Consider the following 20,712-nt stretch of genomic DNA (forward strand, 5'->3'; position numbering starts at 1 on the left):
CCCATTTCTTGAGATGTAAGGAGAGGTCATCATACAATCAGGATTGCTAGCTTCATGTAAAGTTCTATAAAAATTCGCAGTCAAGCAAATACAACAAGAACTCCTTTTCATATCTTGCCATTTAATAAGATCCATTGGAGAAATATTGGATAGCTCATTCTACATGCCCTGTCCATCTTAATCATAACTAACATGTTCTTTCCAGCTGAACTTGCACATGACTGCTATGAACTACATATTTGTGAAGCCTTGCACAGATGTGGTCTTTCTGGTCCTCTTTTGTAGGTCTTTGTTGGTTGGGATTGCTGAGAGTTGTAGTGCAGCAGTATCTGGAAGGCCAATGATTCTCCATCCTTGCTTAAGAGCTAGGTGATACCAACTATATTACCTAGTCTAATTACACCCAAGTGAGTCTGTATAGCAAAATAAGGGTTGTTCCGTATTTCAACCACCTGTCTGGATAATTCTCTAATGAACAAAGTAGCCTCTAAGAATCCAGAAATTTATCATTGCACCATAAGAGGGTTTAAAGCTCAGCTAAAGTACACATTAAAATAAACAGTTGCTTCAGTCATTTTGTGGAGATAATGAAGCTGCCATCTGCCTTGTTATAGCTGGGTATTCAACTTTTGCCATCCATAGGTTCAGAGCATCATTCGATCCCAGACTAGCATGGGTATGCGTCACAGAGACCGTTCAACTACTGGGAATACCTTGAAGACTGGCTTCAATTCAGCATTGACAACATACTTTTTCGGCGCTGATTTGAAGGGGAAACTGACCATCTCCCACTTCTTGGAGTTCCAGCGCAAACTTCAGCATGATATTCTCAAACTTGAGGTTAGTAGCTTGTAATCCAGAGGGATCTTGATTAACTCACTTTCCATTTGCTTACAGATTTGTTACATTAGTATCTTTAGCTTTAATTACCAGGACACAGCTTACTTAGGCAGATGGTATAATCTGTGCCCCCAGGAGGTCTCATTCCTTTCGCCTCCCAGGAGAGTCCAGATGCTTTTAGATTTCCTGAAATATCCCAGATAGCCAGATGAATGGTTGGTAGATTCTGGGGCAATGGGCTAAAAAAATGAAACATCATATTGCAGCACAAAATATTTCTATTCTGCAGTGATGAATGATAAGACTCTTGCTTTTGGTTTTCCGACCTGATCTCAAATCTTACATGTGTCCCTAATTTTGCCCCCTTGAGCTTAAACGCTATATATATTTCTTTTGAAAGATTTCACACACAAATGTGTCAGGATGAAAGCAGATGAGTTTTTCTTTGTTCTTTAGAAATCTATATATGTTATGTGTACTCTTCAGTTTTTGTCAAATTCATTATTCACTTGATATGATAAGCTCTCTCTTGTAGGACCAAAAAGAGCATACGCTAATCAGATTTCAAGGAATATATGATAGTTATAATTTAATACTGTTTTGGTTAATTAAAATGGACTGTCTTGTACAACTTAGCTTATAACTGTCTAAAATTAGTCTTCTGCTTTTTGAAAAATATAATCAAGTATATCTTAGCTCAGCTATTAGTTGCTGTTAAAGAAATTATATTAACATGAATTATATTTGTCAGGGGAAGAAGCATTTCCATATGTTAATAGAAGTTATCCATCAAACTATCTGGATATTTATTCTTCCCACCAGTACATCTCCATTAGATCCCTGTCTTTTAACGTCTTATAGAGAAAAATAGAAAGATTTATAAACTGGAGTAATATTGGTACACTCACAAATAGGCCCAACCTGGTGTGGCAAAGAGGAATGAATTGATCCTAAAACCAACAGGTAATCAATTTCTTCTTAGTGTACTTTATTTAGAGTTTTAAGAGCTACTTAAGCATACTTTGAAACCAACTAAACCAGCCAGGAAGATTCTCAGTTTTTTATAACCAAATTAGTTTTAAATAAAATTTGCATTTGGTATATTTGAATTCTGTCAGTAGGTATAAACTATAGACAACATTTCTTGATTAGAGTCTTTATTTACTTTGCTAGATAAATCCACATTGTATTTTGATCCTGGAAATTTAGGAGTAGATAAAATTGGAGCTGCTGCTAGCTCCAGAATTATCACTGATTTGTATGAATTAATGTTTACATGAGTATTAGTTGTCATGTACAGTACAGGATTTTCAGAGAGGAATCTTAAACTTGATACTTAAATTTTATGCCTGATAATATCAATAATGGAGTAAACCTTGTGGATTCACCTTCAGATAGAAAACCAGAAAGAAAAAAACTGTAAAATGGACTGGGTATTACAATAAAAACTACAGCGTATATCTAGTTACATATTGAATACTGTTCGTGAATGTACCTTTATATCAGATGAAAACCATTTATTAGAAATGGTTAGAAAACTGTCATGCAGGACAAAATTACTATGATTGAATGTTTGCAACTGAAACAAAAGATAAAGAAAATATTGCCTGAGTTGAAATAAATATGCAAATTTATTATTTTTTGATTTTGAGCTAACAAATATATTGATTTGGATAATGTGAAAAGGTAACACAGTGGTGAACTTAGATGGGATGGCATTTCCCCCACAACATTTTCCCCTATGAGATGGGTTGGGCTGAGAGAGAGTGTCTGGCCCAAAGTTACCAAGCCAGCTTCTATGTCCAAGGGAGGACTAGAACTCTTGGTCTCCCATTTTCTAGTCCAGCACCTTAACCACTACACCAGACTGGCTTTCAGGTATAGGCAACATGTAATGGAGAGAGAGAGATCCATTAGAAGAGGATAATTATTTCCATTAAGTCTAGAGGTTTTGTTCTCAATTATTATTACCTTTGATACACTTTTCCTGTGTTACGTTTTTCCCTTCTAATTTGGAGACATCAACTTCCTCCATATATTCATCTGATAGCAAACTCAGGTTTTTGTCTCAGTGCAACAGCTCCTTTTCACAGGAGGAAGGAGTCATATGGGTTGGTGGACTGCCCATTGACTTCTAAAGTGACAGTTGCCACAGCCATAATTCCCTACACAAGCTTGTCTGATCTCTTGATTGGCAGCCAGGACTAGTTGAGGGACTTCTCGTCAACAGTGTCTGTGTCATTCTGAGAGAGAGCATGGGATCTTCTGATAGCCATCCCATATCTATGAAACAGTTGCTAATAAAATCTAAAACCATGAATTCAGGTTCCCAAAGTATTTGGTTTTTTTCTTATGTCTTTCTAGTTTGAGACATATTTTCCCTTTTCCTGGAACTGCAGAAGAGGCTTGTCAGCAGAAATGGAGAAAGGCTAGACTACTGCTAGCAGACTAAGTTACTTTTATGTATGGCTTGGAAGCTAAGAGTGCAGTGCTTCTTTACATAACCGTTTAAATTGCTCATTAATCTGCTGGTAGCTGTAATTAACTCTGCTGTTCAGTTGCAGGCTGCAGTGGATTTCCAAGGTCATTGATATATGTCTGAAACAGTTCCCAAACACCTGGCATCCATGAAGATCTTGCTGTCAGCAGGAAACATAGTTTCAACCCAGTTACTGCCCATTATTATTTTCAATAGCCTTTCAAAGCAGGAAGAAGGTGTGGAGTGGGTAGAGATGACCTAGAGATCTTCATTTGCTTTTCCCTCCTTAAAACCAGCCCTTAAGCCAAACCCTAAGTAGGTCATGAAGTTTCACCATCTCTGCTGTCATTCAGCCCACTCCTGGCCTTTTCTCATTACTTCTCACTGGGCTTCTAATGTGCTCTGTTTCTTCTTTTTCTTCCAAAGGCTGCATTCCCTTCAAGTTCCTACCTCCTAGCAACAGGGCTACAAATTGCCATCCGTGGGGCCAGAGGTCAAAACTGAATGGGTCCTTACTCTTTTCTGTGTTCTTGACATTGCTTTTTAAAGTAATATTGTAGTTTTTGAACTGATCTGTACAGCTGGCATTGGTAATCTTAAAGAAAAGTCATGATGCTGAGAATTGGTGATAAGCTTGCAGCATTTCACTTCTGTAATGTCATGCGTTGCCTACCTCTGAATAATGCTCAGACACTGGTTCGGTGGAACAGGCTCTGGTTTATTCACAGCGCAGGTACAGCATCGGAAAAAAGCTGAGAGTGACAGGAGCGCGCCGGTGCGGGGTTTAAATACCCCGCGCCAGTCAGCGCCCCCTCACTCGCGGTCACGTCACCCCCCTTTGTCCAACACGTTGACCTGCCGGTGGGTGAGGGGTTGCGAGGCCCCGCTGGCGTTCCGGGATCGCCCATCATCGGTTTCTCTATTCCTCCGGTGATTGCTGTCAGCTGGGCGATCTCCGTTGTATTAGCGCTAATGGCTTGGGTGTGCTCCGCGATCCGTTTAGCTATTGTTTCTTGACCTTCAGTCGTTGTGAGTTGATGGCTACTTATCTTGAGCCCCTTCCCCTGTTTCCTTGCTATTGTCATGTGTGCCATTGCGCTGATGACTTCAGCTCAACGGCACTCATGACATGTAATGAGTTTTATCTTTTAATGGGGTGGGGTGGGTTTTCCTAGCATTGCTTATTTACCTTACTGTATTTTATCTTGATTAATTCCCAAGGCCTCTATGCTAATATCTTTCTCTGTGTTTGACTATTAGTTGTAAGAGTCATTCACTTTCTACTTGCTCCTTTTGCATAACAGACGGTGTGTTTTTCATCTTAGGTTACTTCTTTATTCTTCCCTCCTTTTTATTAAAGTTTTGAGGTTACCAGTGGTGCTTTCAGTAGATAATTCTGGTGAAGTCTTACCTAGACAAAATTATTATTTCAAAATGTCCTGTGTAGCCCTGGCATAATTCTTTAATTTTGTCTAAAGACACACACAGAGGGAGAGGAATGCATGGCTAGTTTTCTTCTGACCAATATTAAATTGAATTTGCAAAGAGAATATTTCAGTCATCTTGGGGATCCCTTTTGATAGGAAGTGCAATCTATCTATACTTTCGTATCTCCTAGCTGCTCTTGATCTTATCAATCTGGACTGGTTGTCAAAATTGAAGGTTGGCGATGTAGCTTTATAAGGGTTCTGGTTCTTCTTGATTAAACAATTCTAGAAGATCTGCTTGGTTTCTCAGAAACTGTTCTTGGTGGTTCTTGCTTGATCTGACAGTATGTTTCAGATGGATGTGGTTTACTTTTTGAAAGAACTAGAATAGTTTTGACTGTCACAAATTTGGAACTGTCCCAATGGAGTAAGTGTGTAAGTTAAGAAAAAAAATGTGAAAATGTGATTGTTGAGTGGTAAAACCCATGTGTGGTTAAATTTGAGAACCTAGATTTATTATGGAACCTTCAGTTAAAGAAACTTGGATAGCAGAGATGGGAATGTCATTGCTTGTGGGTATCTGTAGGAGTTTGCTGCTTTGGTGAGAAAGCAGATTTCCACCAAATTTCTGCCCTTTTGCCATGTACCTGGAATGTTGCACTGCACATAGCAAAAGGAATTGCACTGTGAGAGCATGACGCTGCTTTTGTTTCCTGCCCCTCTTGTGCCCCCTCCCAGCCTTGCAGATCCCACTCCTTTTGCACAAGACTCTTCATGTCCATCAGACTCATCCTGGGCTTGAAAGAAAAGTGATTGAACTCAACATTCTTTGACTGAACTCAGCATTCTTTGTTCATTTCAAGGCTTCTGTAGCCTTTCAGTAGGTTAGCTGGAAAGTGTAGGAGGTTCTGTGACTATGTTGTTTATGGACACTCTGGAAATGATGCCGCTTCTGGCTCCGTTGCAAAATGAAGCTGTCCAAGGAAAGACAAGCATCAGGGAACTGATCCCATTCAGTAAGATTTCCAGAAGAACGTTGCAAAATAGACAACAGGCTGACATTATACTCCATTCAGGGAATCCTTTTTCCCAGGAGGAAAGGTACAAATGTTTTATCATCATACAGCAAAATTACCCCTATAGTATTCTTATCACCTCTTTTAAAAGAATAATTTGGTATGATGATGAATACCTCTAGAATGCTTTATCTGAAAAGTACAGTTTAACCATTGCTGTACAATTGGAAATATGGTGGGGAAAAAAATAGTTTTTCTCAAAAGTTAATTTGGGAGTCTCCCTTTTGCCACCAAAGCACAGTAGAAAAAGTACTGTGGAAAACCAGTGGTTTCACAGTAGCCTCATGAGTGTCACCAGAACATCTTTCCCCTGCTTGACTCCAGAAGTCTCATCTGCTTTTGAGATTCATGAAGCACAACTGACAGCTCAGTGACCCTCCAAGCAACACTTTGCTTTGTTTATGATGTTTCTTCCCCCACCCCCTTTTTGGCCTCCTCTTGTCTTTTTATTAATGCTTTGGAATATAAAGTAAATTAAATGTCAGTATCAGAGCACTGGATTTCATCTCAGATGTAGAATTCAAGCTCCTAGAAATTCTGTAGTTCTCATGTGAAATGGGAACTATTGGAGCAGAACTATTTTGTTTTAGAGTGTAGTTCTGCTTCAAGCTGTGAAGAGCTTTCCCTGATTTTGCTGTTTTATAATAATTGGAGCAGACAGGAGCTGTTCCCCAAATGCTGATGCTTGTACAGAATTCATCCTTCTTAGTGTTTTGGCTGTACTACTTCCCACCTCTTTCCAAGCCTAGTGCCTTTGACACCAGTAAGTTTCCAGGGTTATTCTAAACCGATCTTTATAGTAAAATAGGTTATGCTTTCTTTAACAAAATGAGATATGTCTAAGGGATAGGTCTTGCAGTGGATGGCAGGCAATAAGAGCAAAGGACAGTAATTAGTCTTGTCCTCACAGGTACTCAGTTGTAGCCATATTTGTGGTGCTGGGACAGTAATTCTCTAGTTGGGTGCTAGAATAAAAGAAAGTTCCAACGTTAGAGGATAAAAACCGTGTTGATCTGTGGTAGCCAAAATTAGGAGTCTGACAGCAACTTTTCTGAAGAACAAATTTTATTAAATTTTGAAAGCTTATTCCTTTTAATAAAATGGTTAGTATGAAAAGGTGCCACCAGACTAATTCTGAAGAAAGTTTCAAGAAACAGAAATAGTGAAAGGTTTCTCTTCGGCCCCAAATACCATCCTTCACACAAACCACCTCCTGTACTTCACTAGCTTAGGATAGGCAGAAGGTAGATAACTGAATGATTTTTCTATAGACCAGCAATGATTCCTGATGCCCAGATGTTTGGCTGTAATAATGGTACATACCCATCCCTCTCCCAGACAATGCTCAGTAATTCTTATGTTTTTAGAACTGAACAACTAAACTGAAATAATAATAATAATAGGATATATCATACTTTCAGTTTTACTGCTTTAAAAAAGGCATTGTATTCTGTCTTGTTCTGTTTAAAAAATGCCCTTGCTTATTAGATGATAAGCGCAATGGAAAGAACAAAAGCTACATTGAAAAATGGCATTTTTTCACTATTGTTTTAATATAATAAGCTCTGTGACTTTGAACTCATCATTGTTTCTTTCCTTTCCTTTTGTCTTTTGTGCAATACAGGATTGGTAATCTAAGAGACATTAAAGGCTTTAATGTCTCTTAGATTAATTATTAAGCTATATTATTAAGTTGTATTATTCAAATCACGAAGTTAAGTTGTATTATGCAGATCTCAAAGATGTCAAGATTGGTGTGCTTTTCCATTTCTCCAAGAGCACATTTTAAAGAGAAAGAGAGTATCTGCGTATATTTCATCACATGTGCACATCACAACCAGTCATATTTGAAGGCTGAGGGAGATAAGTGTGCAGCTTCATTGCACTGAATGGACATGTGAAATTGATCCAGTTTCCAGCATGTTTAGAAAGCTTCATCCTCATAAATAAACCTTAGAAGATTAGGTGAAATTTCTTCATCTGCCTCCTCTTTGGTGCTGAGTCAGACACCACAAAAGAATTTACCTTTTGCCTGAGACAGGCAGTAAGAAGCATAACAGATCAATTTAGGTTTCTGATAGATGGAAGTGTTACACTAGGGACACATTTCTAGAAGTAGAAATGTGCTTATATTTGTGAAAGCTTTTTTTTTTTAGGGAAAAATAAACTTTTATTTAACAAAGTAAAAACAAATATTATTATATTTACTGTCCTGCTGTCTCAGATGTACCTATCTGATGGGGAAGATAGGTATTTTGCCTGTTACCCATCCACTCTACCATCTTCACTTCTTTGACTGCAAGTTATAACTTATGCCTAGTTAGAGCCAAATTTAAGCTGGCAGAGACACTATACTACTTCAGATTCAGGAGAAAGCATTTTAATGGACATTATTGATTTGTATGAACCTGGCTTATTACACTTCAGACCACCAATCCATCTAATATATATGGAGACCTTAATTTTTTTCTTCCATTTCTGCTTATAATTATTCCCGTTGTAGGCTTTTCAGATTCTCTCTTCTCTGACATGCCTTCTTCTTTGCAAGCCTTTTTTTCTTCTTTTCCTCTTCTTCTATGTCATCGTGATTAACCTTATTGTATTTCTGTGAACATGTGGAAAAGGAGAAATAATTTCTTTTCTTTGTTTAGTGATCAGTAATTAGGGTGAACGGCCAATTAATTTGAACAAATAAAGGAAGCAATTTTAAGAAGGGAGGATAGGTTGGGTGTATTTGTATGTTGTGTATGATAAGAATAATCAAGACCATCCAAAAACTTCAGTGAATGCAACATAAAGCAACCCAAGTAATTATGGGCACACTGAGGTTGCCCACGTAACACCAACACCACCCCTACAGGAGTTGCAGTAGCTGCCAGTTAGCTTCTAGGTACAATTAAAGGTGCTGCTTGTCACCTTTAAAACCCTACATGGCTCAGGACTTGGTTATCTCTATGACTTGCCTTGTCTTGCCTTGACTTTGACCATCAAGAAAGATCTGGGAGAGAGGACTTGCTGAGGGTTCTGCCATCTCCAGGAACCCCAGGTTCAAACCTTCTTCTATTGAATGTTTTTTGTTTCATTATTATGCCTCTGAGTCAGTCTTCACTCACGGCAACATTTTTCAGAAGAGGTTTGCCATTGCCTTCTTCTGTATCTGAGAAAGAGTGACCCAAAGTCACCCAGCTGACTTTATGTACAAGGCAGGACTAGAACTAACAGCCCCCTGGTTTGTCACTTGGTTACTTTAACCACTACATCAAACTGGCTTTCTCTGTTAAATATAGATAACACTTCTTTTTTAAAAAATGCCCTCATTGAGACATAAGGTTTACCACTTACATAGCATGTTTCTGCATTTTTTTTCCATTTTGTTGACCTTGGCATGTGTCGATTGTTCAGTTTTTGATGGATCTGTGAAGTTTAGGAAACGTTAAGTGCTGTCAGATTGAGTGACAAATTGTAGCCAGTTGAATGAGTTTAGATTAACTTGCAGGCTTATTTTAAATGCCATAACACTGTTCCAGAAAGGTTCTGACAGTGTGAAGGCAAAAATCTGAAGAGCAGGTTATCACATTAACATCAGGCTGTTTATTTCTGTATTATGTATCTTCATTGGCAGTTTTTGTTCCTTGAAAGGAGGAAATCTGTAAGAATACCAGTGAGAAACACTGATTAACTGAAGACCAGTGAAGATTAAATTGAACTGATTTGAATGTTATTAAAGGTCAATAGCAGTTACAACTAGATTTTACTTTTTTCCCTTTCATTTAAAATACTTAAAAGATTGGAGGGACTTTTTAAAATTGTTCCAAAGTTTCTCTGTTTCTGAGATGGGAGAAAGAAATCATGAAAACCTTGAAGAACCATCTCATCTTTTGAACTGGTTGTGATGGTTGCCTTATTCCAAAAACACAGACTCACCAGCCAGGGCTAAGGATTTCTGGCATACATGGAGAAAGACGGGAATGAGCACATGGCGTGCGAGGTAGCCGGTAAATACCCGCGGTGTGGACCTGATCCTTCTCCACCCCCCATTGTCCCAAAGTCTTGCCTGACGGTGAACCCGGAGTCTCGATGGGCGATCAGGGGGCGATTCCGGAGTCTCAATGGGCGATCAGGGGGATTAGCGCTGATTACCTCTGTCCTCTTCCTGTGTCTGGAGCAGGTGTGTCCCCCGAGGTAATGCAGAGATGTCAGGGAGATAGGATGACGGCTTCTCGGGTCAGGGCAAAGGTATGGCTCCTTTGTCCTTTATTTGTATTTGTCTCTCAGTGCTTATGGGATTAGCACTGATTCTTTCCTCCTTCCTCCCCTTCACCGGAAAGGCATGTTCCCCGTTGCGATGTATGTATACATCGCAACGGGGGACATGACACTGGTGTATTGAAAGGTTAACGAAGGTAAATTGCTGGTATTAAGAAAAGCTTCCCCACAAAAATTTATGAAACATTGTAATACATTTCTGTAAACATTTTGTGGATGCATGTATGGGAATTCCATGTAAAATATACAGTATTATAGGAAAAACATTCATTTTAAGAGTATTAACCTTGCCCCAAAATGTAAGATTTAAAGACTGCCATCTGTTGAGATCCAAAGAGATCTCCTTTTATATTTTACTCATTTTTAGAGTGGTTATCTGTAAGAGAACACATGGGATAAGAATCCCAAGACAGTTGAAGTACTTATTACTCATATATTCCCAGTGTTTGTTTTAACTGAGACATTAATACTTTCTTACTGTAACATATAGTGTGTCTCTAACAAAATTTTATCTTGCAGTATTCTTCTAAGAATCTTAAGGTGAGAGGGATTCATAGCTCAAAAGAAATATTAGTACCACCTTGGTGGTTCTGTTATGGCTTCCATTAAATATACAAGACAATAATTACATTCCTGATATATTAATATCAACCTTATACCAATTTTGTTTATTAAATGTACACTAAAGTTGTAATTAGAAGTATAGGAGTGTTGATCGTGGTGTTAGAAGTCCTCTTCTGATGCTTTCATCTGCTTCTAGCTGTTTCTGTTAATGCTTTGATTTCACATGGAAGAGAACTTTTAAATAAACAGTATTGATATGAGCAGGTGAATCCATACAGAAGTTCTAGGTTATTTCTCTCCTTCCCGTTTTGTCTTCCAGTTCGAAAGGCATGACCCTGTGAATGGTCGAATCACAGAACGTCAGTTTGGCAGCATGCTGCTGGCTTATAGTGGAGTGCAATCCAAAAAATTGACTCTGATGCTGAAGCAACTCAAGAAGCATTTCCAGGATGGAGAGGTTAGTAAGCTTTTGGAGCAGTGTGGTGGAAAGGAGCTGGAAAAGTTAATTTTTTTGAAAAAAGTGTCTGCTTGCATTGTGAATGACAGTCATGGGAAGTATAGTTCTATAGGTTACTGTCATTTGGGTATACAACACTAGAAGAAACTTTGACCCAGAAAATTCCAAAGAACTTAAAGGTTAGAAAGCATGGCATAAAAACTCACACTTGTAGCAATATGCTCACCTGAGTCCCTTAACCCCCAATTTAACTAGGGAAAGATATATAATTTACTTCTGTGGCCTTGAATTAATTGTCTATTGTGGCTAGGAAAATTGCCATTTAGGTACTATAAGCTTATACTAAGAAAAATATTAGGGAAACTGGGTTCATAATGTTAGGAGGAAAAGAGATTAGAGGCACTACAGGAATGAATGCATGCTAAAAGACACCCCTCCCCCCACACACACACCTTGAATAAACACACTTGAATTGAAAGAACATCTTTAGTTTTGATTTTAGCAAAGCATTTGACAAATCAGTTCGAAATAGTTTGATAAACAAGCCACTTACAGGTCCGCTAGACAGCATAACGATTATGTGGATACATAGCTGGCCTCAGGCCATACTCAAAGAATGCTCATAAGTTATTATTCATCAAACTGGAGAGACATATTGAGCGTGAAGTATCTCAAGGTTCACAACTGTACCTTAAACTCTTTCATTATTTTTATTAATTATTTGGATAAGGAGTGGAGGAAATACTGATCAAGTTTGCAGATAACATAAATTGGATGGGATAGTTAATATGATGGAAGACAGAAATAAAATTTGAAATGATTTTGACTAATAAATGAAAAGTTCTTCATTTTGGGAACAGAAATCAGAAGCATAGATGGAGACTACATGGCTTAGTAACAGTTTCTGTGAAAAAGATCTTGGAGGAGTAGTTGATTGCAAACTCACTGAATCAGAGGTATCGTGTAGCCTTAAAAAAGGCAGGTAGAATTTTAGATTATATCTACAAAAGTATTACTTCCAACTCATGGGAAGTCATTGTTCCATTTTATTCTGCTTGGCAGTTCTGTCCAGTTCTGGACACTACATTTTTTAGAAAAGTGCAGCACAGTGATGTGCAGGAAGTCAAGTTCAAAACAGCTGTTTTGAGTTCAAAACAGATGGTTTTAACCATTGTGAATGCTTCAACCTCAAATCAGCCCTGTTTGGAGCTTAAAACGTCTCTTCGAATTGAGCTGTTTCAAGGGCAAAACACTTCCAGAAGTAGCCCATTTCAAGCTTGAAAAGTTTTGAATTCAGAACATTTTCCACACCTCTAATTCAGAAGAATGGAAACTGATTCAGAAAAGGGCAGCAAGGATGGCCAGGAGAACAGAAACTGAGTCCTATGAAGAGAGAGAGAAGGAGTTGAATATGTTTAGCCTTGATAAAAGAAGACCAAAATACCAAAAAGACTGTCACACAGAAGATATCAGAACCTGTTCTTTACCAGATGAAGGACACTGGATATTTAAATTAAAGGAAAACAGATTGTGGTTGGATATTAAATGGAATATCTCTTGAAGAAAACAAACAGGATCCTTTTTTTTTCCTCTACACCAACTGAAGACCTATTTATTTCACACACATTTTAGATTCTTTTTACTGCTTATTGCTTTGCTATTCTAAGGAGCTCCTGTTGGTAGATTTATTGATTTTCGTTTTATATTTAGTTTGGTATTCTAAATGTCTGCTTTTCTTTTCTACCCTGAGAACATTTGTTCTTCAGTAGCCATGGGAGTGAGTTAGGAGTTAATCTGCAATTTTAGAACAAAGGAGAAGGGGAGGGGGAGGAGGTATTAAGTATGGTAGAAGTTGAATCTATAAATAGTGTAGCCCTATGCTTGTTTATTCAGAAGTAAGTCACAATGTGTTCAAAGGGACTTATTCCCAAGAAAGATATGATTGCAATCTGAGTATTAAAATGAAGGTTGAGGATTAGTCCAAGAAGCTTGTTTTCAACAATTTATGCTTCAGAGTGTCTTTTCAGCATTGTCTTGTCCCTGAGTTTCTACCAAGGAATCTCTGCTTTTTGCAGGGGATTCTGTGAGACATTGTAGGACACCCGCTCAGTTTATATTGACCCTTATCACCTTTGAAAACATTCTAGATTTGCATAAATCTCCTCTGTAAGGACAGACTGTTAGACAGCATCTTTCAGAGAAATCATTTTTTTAAAATCTCACTGAAGGATCCCTGGAGCTCTGTTTGAAAACCACTCAAGGAAACTCTTTCCTACAGCAAGACACATGTTAATACCTATAGGTTAGCCTGTAGTGTACTCTGTGCTCTGAGGTATGTATTTGCAAAAAAAAAAAAAGGGTAAAGTTATATATTTGACAAGCAAGCATGCCAAAGCTACACATACAACAGGAAAGGGCAGGAATCAGATTCCTTCAGTTTTAACAAGTTTTGTTTAAAATATCTTGGCCCATAGCTCCAGTTATAAAAATGAGTGCCAGCAGAAGCTGCATTTACTTGACTGCTATCAAGTGGTTTGGAGATTATCGGATCAAGCTAGGATGGATCAAGCTAGGATGCAAGCTAGGCTGCCTGCAATATATCCTTCCTTCCAATATTTCTTAGCCTGAGTAGTTTTGCAATGAAATACTCAGGGCAAAAAGGGCCTCTTTTAAACCAGGGCTAGCCAACTTGAATATTCGGAAAAATCAGCTCTTCAGAAGTTTCATTTAGCTTCATAATGCCAATTAAAGTGTTTTTCTGATTCCTAGCAGTTTCCTGGAACTGTGGTTTATTAATAGCTTGTAAGAAAGATGATCTTCTCTTGAGCAACTTATATAAGTCATTTTTAGCACTGACAAGCTCTGTGTGCTTTAGCTGTGAAGATAGTGTGAACTCATTCATTATCAGCTAGTACTTGGAAGTCATTCTTGCTGTTAAATTTCTGGTTGTAAAGGAGTTTAGAGCTGGCCTTGAGGAAGGCAGGAAAGAACTGTTAAAGGAAAAGGAAGGAATAAGTCATTGGACAGTTGTTCAAGATGCAACAGTAAAGTAGCATTCCTGGAATTGCTGAGGGCTCTTTTTCTTGCACTGGCCTACCTTGAAGAGCTCACATCGATTGAAAGCCAATCTGAGTTTCTCTCTGTGTTATACTAAACAAAATCAAGGTAGGGTTATCTTGAGTTTCTTTCTCACACTTCCTTCAAATATTGGACTGCGAAATTGCTTCTGCAAGTTCCTCTTTAATGGCATGTTCTTTTCTTTTCCCTTAATGGCTGTTTCACACCTGCCAAGATCATCTCTAAATTCTTTTACACTGGTTAATCCAGATACCCTAAAAGTTACATGGCTGGCTGAGGAATTCTGGGAGTTGAAGTCCACACATCTTAAAGTTGCCAAGATTGAGAAACCCTAGTTTAGATATTCTCCAGATTCTCCCCTAACTACATGTAGGGTTGTTTTGGTTTTTCAGATTAATATGAGGAATCCCAGTTTTCATGCAAATTACAGCACACATGGGCTGTTTTTCCCCTAAAATTAATTGTTGTCAAGAAAATGTGATTTGCTTTGGAATCAAGGTTGGGAACAAAGCTTTGTGGCTTTGTTCTCATCTTGTAGTCCCCTGTTAAAATCCCTGCCCTACAGTTTACTGTATACTCTTTGAAAACACTAATCATTGTTTCCACTTATTTCATTCAAGCATAGGTTTTATCTTGCATCTTCTAACAGCCTTGACAAAAAAAAATTTTTCTCCCTGTGAGTCAAGGACACTGATTCAAATATATCCTGACTCATCTCCATCCCAGGTTTTCAGTAATCACCATGCAAATAAAATAATTATAATTTAAAATAATTATTTAAATAATACCTTAATTAGCTGATTGCTACATTTGTCAGTTGAAACACTGACTAGGCAAAGACAAGAGAAATGGAATCCGCATGTGAAAAAGCGAAGTCATGTGGCCTCAGCCCCTTCATTAGTTAAGAGTCAAGCTCCATCGTGCAAAGAAGGACAGACATCCTTCTGATTTTTTAGAAAAGAAACTTTTTTTAATTGGCATTGCACAGCTGACATGCTTATTGACTATTGATCTTAATAACTCCATAGCTGCTGCTCATTTTCACCAAGTGAGGGAAAGAGAATTCAGCATTTTCATATCGACAACGAAACTTATAAATTGCGTATCTGAGACTGAATACAAGTCATTCAGTGTACATAGATCTGTACTGAAAGGTTGCTTTGTTCGTAATTGTTTGGAACCTATCAGTGCTTATTTATATGGATTTGAATATCTGTCTGTGGAGGGGATTCAAGAGTAGCAGTTGGTGTTCACATCATACAGCAAACTTTTTACAACTTTTTTCTTCACAGCAATATTGGAAGTAATTAAATTAGTTGAATCATCTATTACAGAAACTGCTTGTTCACATTCAGACTTAGTCATTCCTGCCTTGGCCTGGATTTTTTTCTCCTTGAAAGAAACAGTATTTCTTACCATTTAACTGTTCCAGAAGAATGTGTGTACCAAATGTGTTTTGTATTATACCTGATTATTCCATTTTTAACATACTTTAATCTTGCAACACCATACTGTAATATGGTAGTTATAGTATATAGGGCAAATAGACTTTGGTTACAAATTGGGAAATTGGTTTTCTATTCTATCCAGCCCAATCAACTGAGTCATTAAAATGTTACTTCTGTTGGCTTACTAATTTGCTTTTCATTATTTTTTGCCTGTTTGCAATTTGTCATTTTCATTTTCAGGTATTCCCGTTTTAAAAGCACCTATTTTGGCCACCATTCTTTTCCTAGGGCATCCTTTACATTAAAAAAAAAATGCACATTTTGTAGATTTTCTTCCTAGAATAAGCACTTCTGACAAATGATGTTTTGGTGGTATAATGTGGATTCTAGTGTAGTAAGTGCATTCTGTTTCATGAAAGCTTAAAAAATGAAAATTCCATTAGTTGATGTAAAAATATTTACCAAACAGAATACAATAGAATAAATTTCTATTCCTAGTAGAGAATAATAAATATAAGTAGACAGAAAAGATTTCTAATTAGCATCCAACCATATTTTAGAAGTGAGGAACAGCAGGTAAGAAACATACTAGTTCATAGTTCAGTCTTTAAATACTTTGACATACAGTAAGTTGAAACCAAAAGATTTCAGTTTTCTAGAGGAATAACCAAGCTCTTCAGTTCCTATATGTCTTTCTGCTAAAAACAAGAGGGCATTCATATTGACCTGATGGATAGACATTTGAACTAAAGTGAAGCTGATTATAATCATTATGGTGATGATGGTGATTAGAGAAATAGGTAGGATTCATATACTAGGAGTAGGAGAGGGTGGCTAAGTCACAAATGGATTGCCAGTATAAAATGGTCCATGTGAATGTGTTGGCAGAGTGCTTAGAAAGCATTTGGCCCAGGAGAGATCAGAAAAGTCACACACCAGGCATTTCTATAAAAATAATTTTATTTACAGAAAACAAACATATTTAAAGGCTGTTTGCTGAGAGGAAAGATCTCTCTCAGTTGCATATTCTCTGCAAGCCTGCACAGAAGGGAAACTGAAACTAAAACTAGTTCAGGCAAGTTCCTCCCTTAGGCAATGCAACCATTAAGGTAAAAAGGGGACAATTAAATTCAACCTCTTCACCCCACCAAAATGATTAGTTACCATAGTAACCTTAATCTGTAGTAGAAAACAATATTAACAGAATATACACATTGACAGCCTCCTTATTTTCCACTCATTTTCTTCCTCTAAATACATTTTTTCCATCTTCACTGCAGGGACTAACATTTGAAGAAGTAGAGAACTTTTTTACTTTCCTGAAAAACATTAATGATGTTGATACAGCTTTAAGTTTCTATCACATGGCTGGAGCATCTCTTGATAAAGGTAATGAACATTTTTTCCACCTGATTTTTTTTTCAAGAGAAGATAAAATAGCTGTGTATTCACTTTATCAGATATTTTAGAAAGTACATGTTTTGTGATGTTTAGAATATTTTAAAAAATCTTCTGAAATCATTCTTACATTTATTATAAAACAGTTCAGCAGTAGGACATTTACAATCTATAAGCAGATATCCATCTGATTCTAACCATTCCCAAATAGTAATTCTTCATGGTAAATAATATAAATGAACATTAAACCTCTTTGTATACAGAAACAACGTAACTGAGTATTCATAGACCACCTATATTGCTAATGTGCTAGCTTTCTGTATCCTGGGAATTTTGGATATATGGGATAAAATTATAAACTTAGCTGAGAAAATAAATGAATAAATAAATAATGGATCTTTTTATTGTGCTGTTAATTCTGGGTTTGGGCAGTTTAAAATAATGCAATCGAGATCGTTTGCATAATTCATGCTGATGCGATTATAATTTTTTATGTCCCAATTCTGTGTGAATATTCCATGTTGTTGGTGGAATGGAAGACAACTGATTCTTTTGAGCAGTGAATTTTGAGCATTCTAAGAAGGGTCCTGGGTCCAAGTTTAGAAACACAATTTTAAACACGTGGATCAGGTTTGGGTTCAGTTTCACACTTCTGATTGTAATGAATAATATTATGAGTTAGAAGGGGAAACATACCTGATTTTTCTCTAATCCACGCATTCCTCTAACTGTGGGTCAGAGACACTTTGCTAACTGTTTTCTAAGGACCCGTGCTGATGTGGTTGCCTTCATCTCATTCTCAGTCCAGAGCGGAGGCCATCTAACTTCATATTTATTTGGCCTGATGTTAAAAGTGGTGTTTTCCATCTTCTCCCAATACAAACTTTGCAATACACATGATTTTTGACACATAGACAGACGTGACTATGGTGATGACATCACGGTCAGCAGCCCAGCTCCTACTGGCTGTGTTCAGCTGCTCCAAGCACACACCTCTCCCCTCAGTCACTGGACAGCACCCTCCGTGGCCCTATTCGCTTGTGCTGCTGGAATGACATGACAGTTGGCTTCCACAGTCATGTGCCCATGAACTGTCTGGCTGATGCTTTCCAAAGCATAAATCAGATCTTGCACAGGCTTCTTATAAACCCCTGTTCATTGCTAGGCCTCTTTCAAAGACATATCCTAAAGAGAGTGCTAAACTTTTCCTTCATCTATAAAACAGAAATAAGAACACAGTAGCTGCTGTGCCAAAAGTTGATTTTACTGGGGAAGTGTCATGAATAAGGATGGCGAGCAGGGGGCTCCCATCCAGGCTGTAAAGCGCATGCGTAGTACTGAGGAATTAGGTAGCCATTCCAAGAGACACAGATCGGGCCCGCCTTAACCTTTGGGGTTTATATGTCTGGGTTTTTCCCACGCTTCTTCAGTTTTTTAGGATTCTCTTATGTAGCAGTAATAAAACACTAGAGACCTATTCCTTGTCTCAGCGTGGTTCCTGGCTGTTAGGACAGGAAGACTATGATTCTAGCAATAAGGGTGCTCATTTTTTGCCACCAAGAAGGTATGCTCTTACTACTTTTATTCATTAGGGTCTCCTTCTTGCCCACTCCACAAACTCACTGGTCACTTGCTGCCTGAACTCCAACTTGGGTGTCACTTCCATTCCTGGGAGTGCAGACATCCCTGCTCAGAAACCCTGGTTGTTCCTACTTGCTGCCAGCACAACTCTCTGGATCAGTGTTTCTCAACCTTGACAACTTGGGGACTTCAACTCCCAGAATTCCCCAGCCAACATGGCTGGCTGAGGAATTCTGGGAGTTGAAGTCCACACATCTTAAAGTTGCTAAGGTTTAGAAACACTGCTCTGGATGCATAACTCAAGAATGGGGTGGTCACTCTTTCTGTCTCACAGTTTCTCCCAGAAGCAATACCAGTTCAAGATCACCATAAAGTTTGTGGTCCACCCCCATTTTGGCTGGGGGTGACAGGAGTAATGGTAAACACTGATTTTCAGAGAGATTTTTGCTACCTTGTCAAAGAGAGTGCCTGGATACAAAGTGATGTGAGAAGGAACTCAGCTGCCACTTTCCTTGGGCTACCCTATTTTGTCTCATACCTCAGGCCTATCAATCTATACGGCAGTTCTATTGCTTCCCCAAGTAACAATATATGCATGTTCAGAATAGCCTAAGTGACAACCCATCATCACAGAGCATCTCTGCAGCAAAATTTGTCACTTGGGCAATTTGAAAGGTGACCTAGGATATTTACTTTCCAATATCATTGTTAACTCTCAATTTCACTATTTACTAGCTACTGGTGGGGCAAGGGTGCCAGGTCTCAGATTCACCCAGCCCTACCTCGCCATCACTTTAAGGAAAGCAATTGATGGTTATATTCCCCCCACCCCCGACAACTGGGAATGGGAACACTGGTGGGAGGAGAAATGCAGCTGCCAATTGCTACCCATTACTTTTTTTTTTTCTTCAATCTGTTCAATTGTGTCTGATTCTCGGAGACTGCCTGAACAAGTCCCTGCAGTTTTCTTGGCAAGGTTTTTCAGAAGTGGTTTGCCCTTGCCTCCTTCCTGGGGCTGAGAGAGAGTGACTGTCCCAAGGTCACCCATCTGGCTTTGTGCCTAAGGTGGGACTAGAACTCACAGTCTCCCGGTTTCCAGCCTGGTGCCTTCACCACTACACCAAACTGGCTTCCACCCCTTACCTGTCCCACATTAAAACTACAAGGGCAGCAGCACTGCTCTCCTTGTTATTGAGGCAGAATAGACATTGGCTGTTAGGACAGACCAAACTATTCTGACATACTTTTGTGCCATCTCGTTAAAGTGGTTGTTGGATGAACACTCAGAGACACTGTCCCATTCCAAAAACTTCCACCAGTCATTTGCTTCTCTGCCCAAAGCCCCAAAAGAAAATGCTTTCAATGCCTGTGAGATTTATTCTCCTCACCTGAAGTCCACAGAAACTGTTTTTCCCACTTCTTATATTAAAATTGTTCTTTCCCACCCGCCCCCAAAGAGCTGGGGGTTTGTTTGTAGCATTCTGGGACTCCATAAAAGCAGCTTTCCATGAGAAAACAAAGATATCCAGGTATATGCATAAACTGGGAGATCATTTGCAGGTCACTTTTATATAAAGAGTTTTTTAAAAAGTAGTTTCCATTATGCCTTGCAAATTATTTCTATTTTTATTGCTCTAAGTATCAGTCACAGAAATGCCCTATTTTGCTTAAAGGCTCACATCAAACAAGCTGAATTGTTCATTAAAAAATTACTTACATTTTAATTACTAGTATCTGTTCCATAAACAAGGCTTAGTATTTGTTAATGCATAGTTATTTGATCAATGACATGAACACTGGTTTCTGAGCAAAAAAACTACAAAATGAACAGCTGTGCATGCGATAGAAAACCGAATATCCTCTCTTTCCTGTTTATCTTATCTGAACTAGATTTGTTTAATATATTCCCCTCTGCCCACAGATAAGGAACTTGCCCATTTCCCTGAGATGGAAATCTGTTCTGGTGAGATCCAGACAACCGTGAAACAGAAGAGGCATGAATTATTTCATGGTCCCACAAGGGCTGAATCATGTCCAAAGCCATTTTAGGGGAAAGTGCCAAGAATTTATTTCAGCGGACTCTAATGGCCATGCAAAT

The 20,712-nt window shown here is 38.3% G+C and overlaps 1 protein-coding gene across 1 annotated transcript in view; it reads left to right on the forward strand.

The window, feature by feature from the left end:
* MICU1 (mitochondrial calcium uptake 1) overlaps positions 1 to 20,712 on the forward strand; it is a 113,140-nt gene that overhangs the window by 72,697 nt on the left and 19,731 nt on the right. The window contains exons 7-9 of the mRNA XM_063307499.1: positions 643 to 840; positions 10,972 to 11,109; positions 16,916 to 17,024. Of these exons, the coding sequence (XP_063163569.1) occupies positions 643 to 840; positions 10,972 to 11,109; positions 16,916 to 17,024 (445 nt within the window). The remainder of the gene's footprint in view (positions 1 to 642; positions 841 to 10,971; positions 11,110 to 16,915; positions 17,025 to 20,712) is intronic.

Source organism: Candoia aspera, chromosome 6, assembly GCF_035149785.1.
Source record: "Candoia aspera isolate rCanAsp1 chromosome 6, rCanAsp1.hap2, whole genome shotgun sequence".
Classification (NCBI taxonomy): Eukaryota; Metazoa; Chordata; class Lepidosauria; order Squamata; family Boidae; genus Candoia; species Candoia aspera.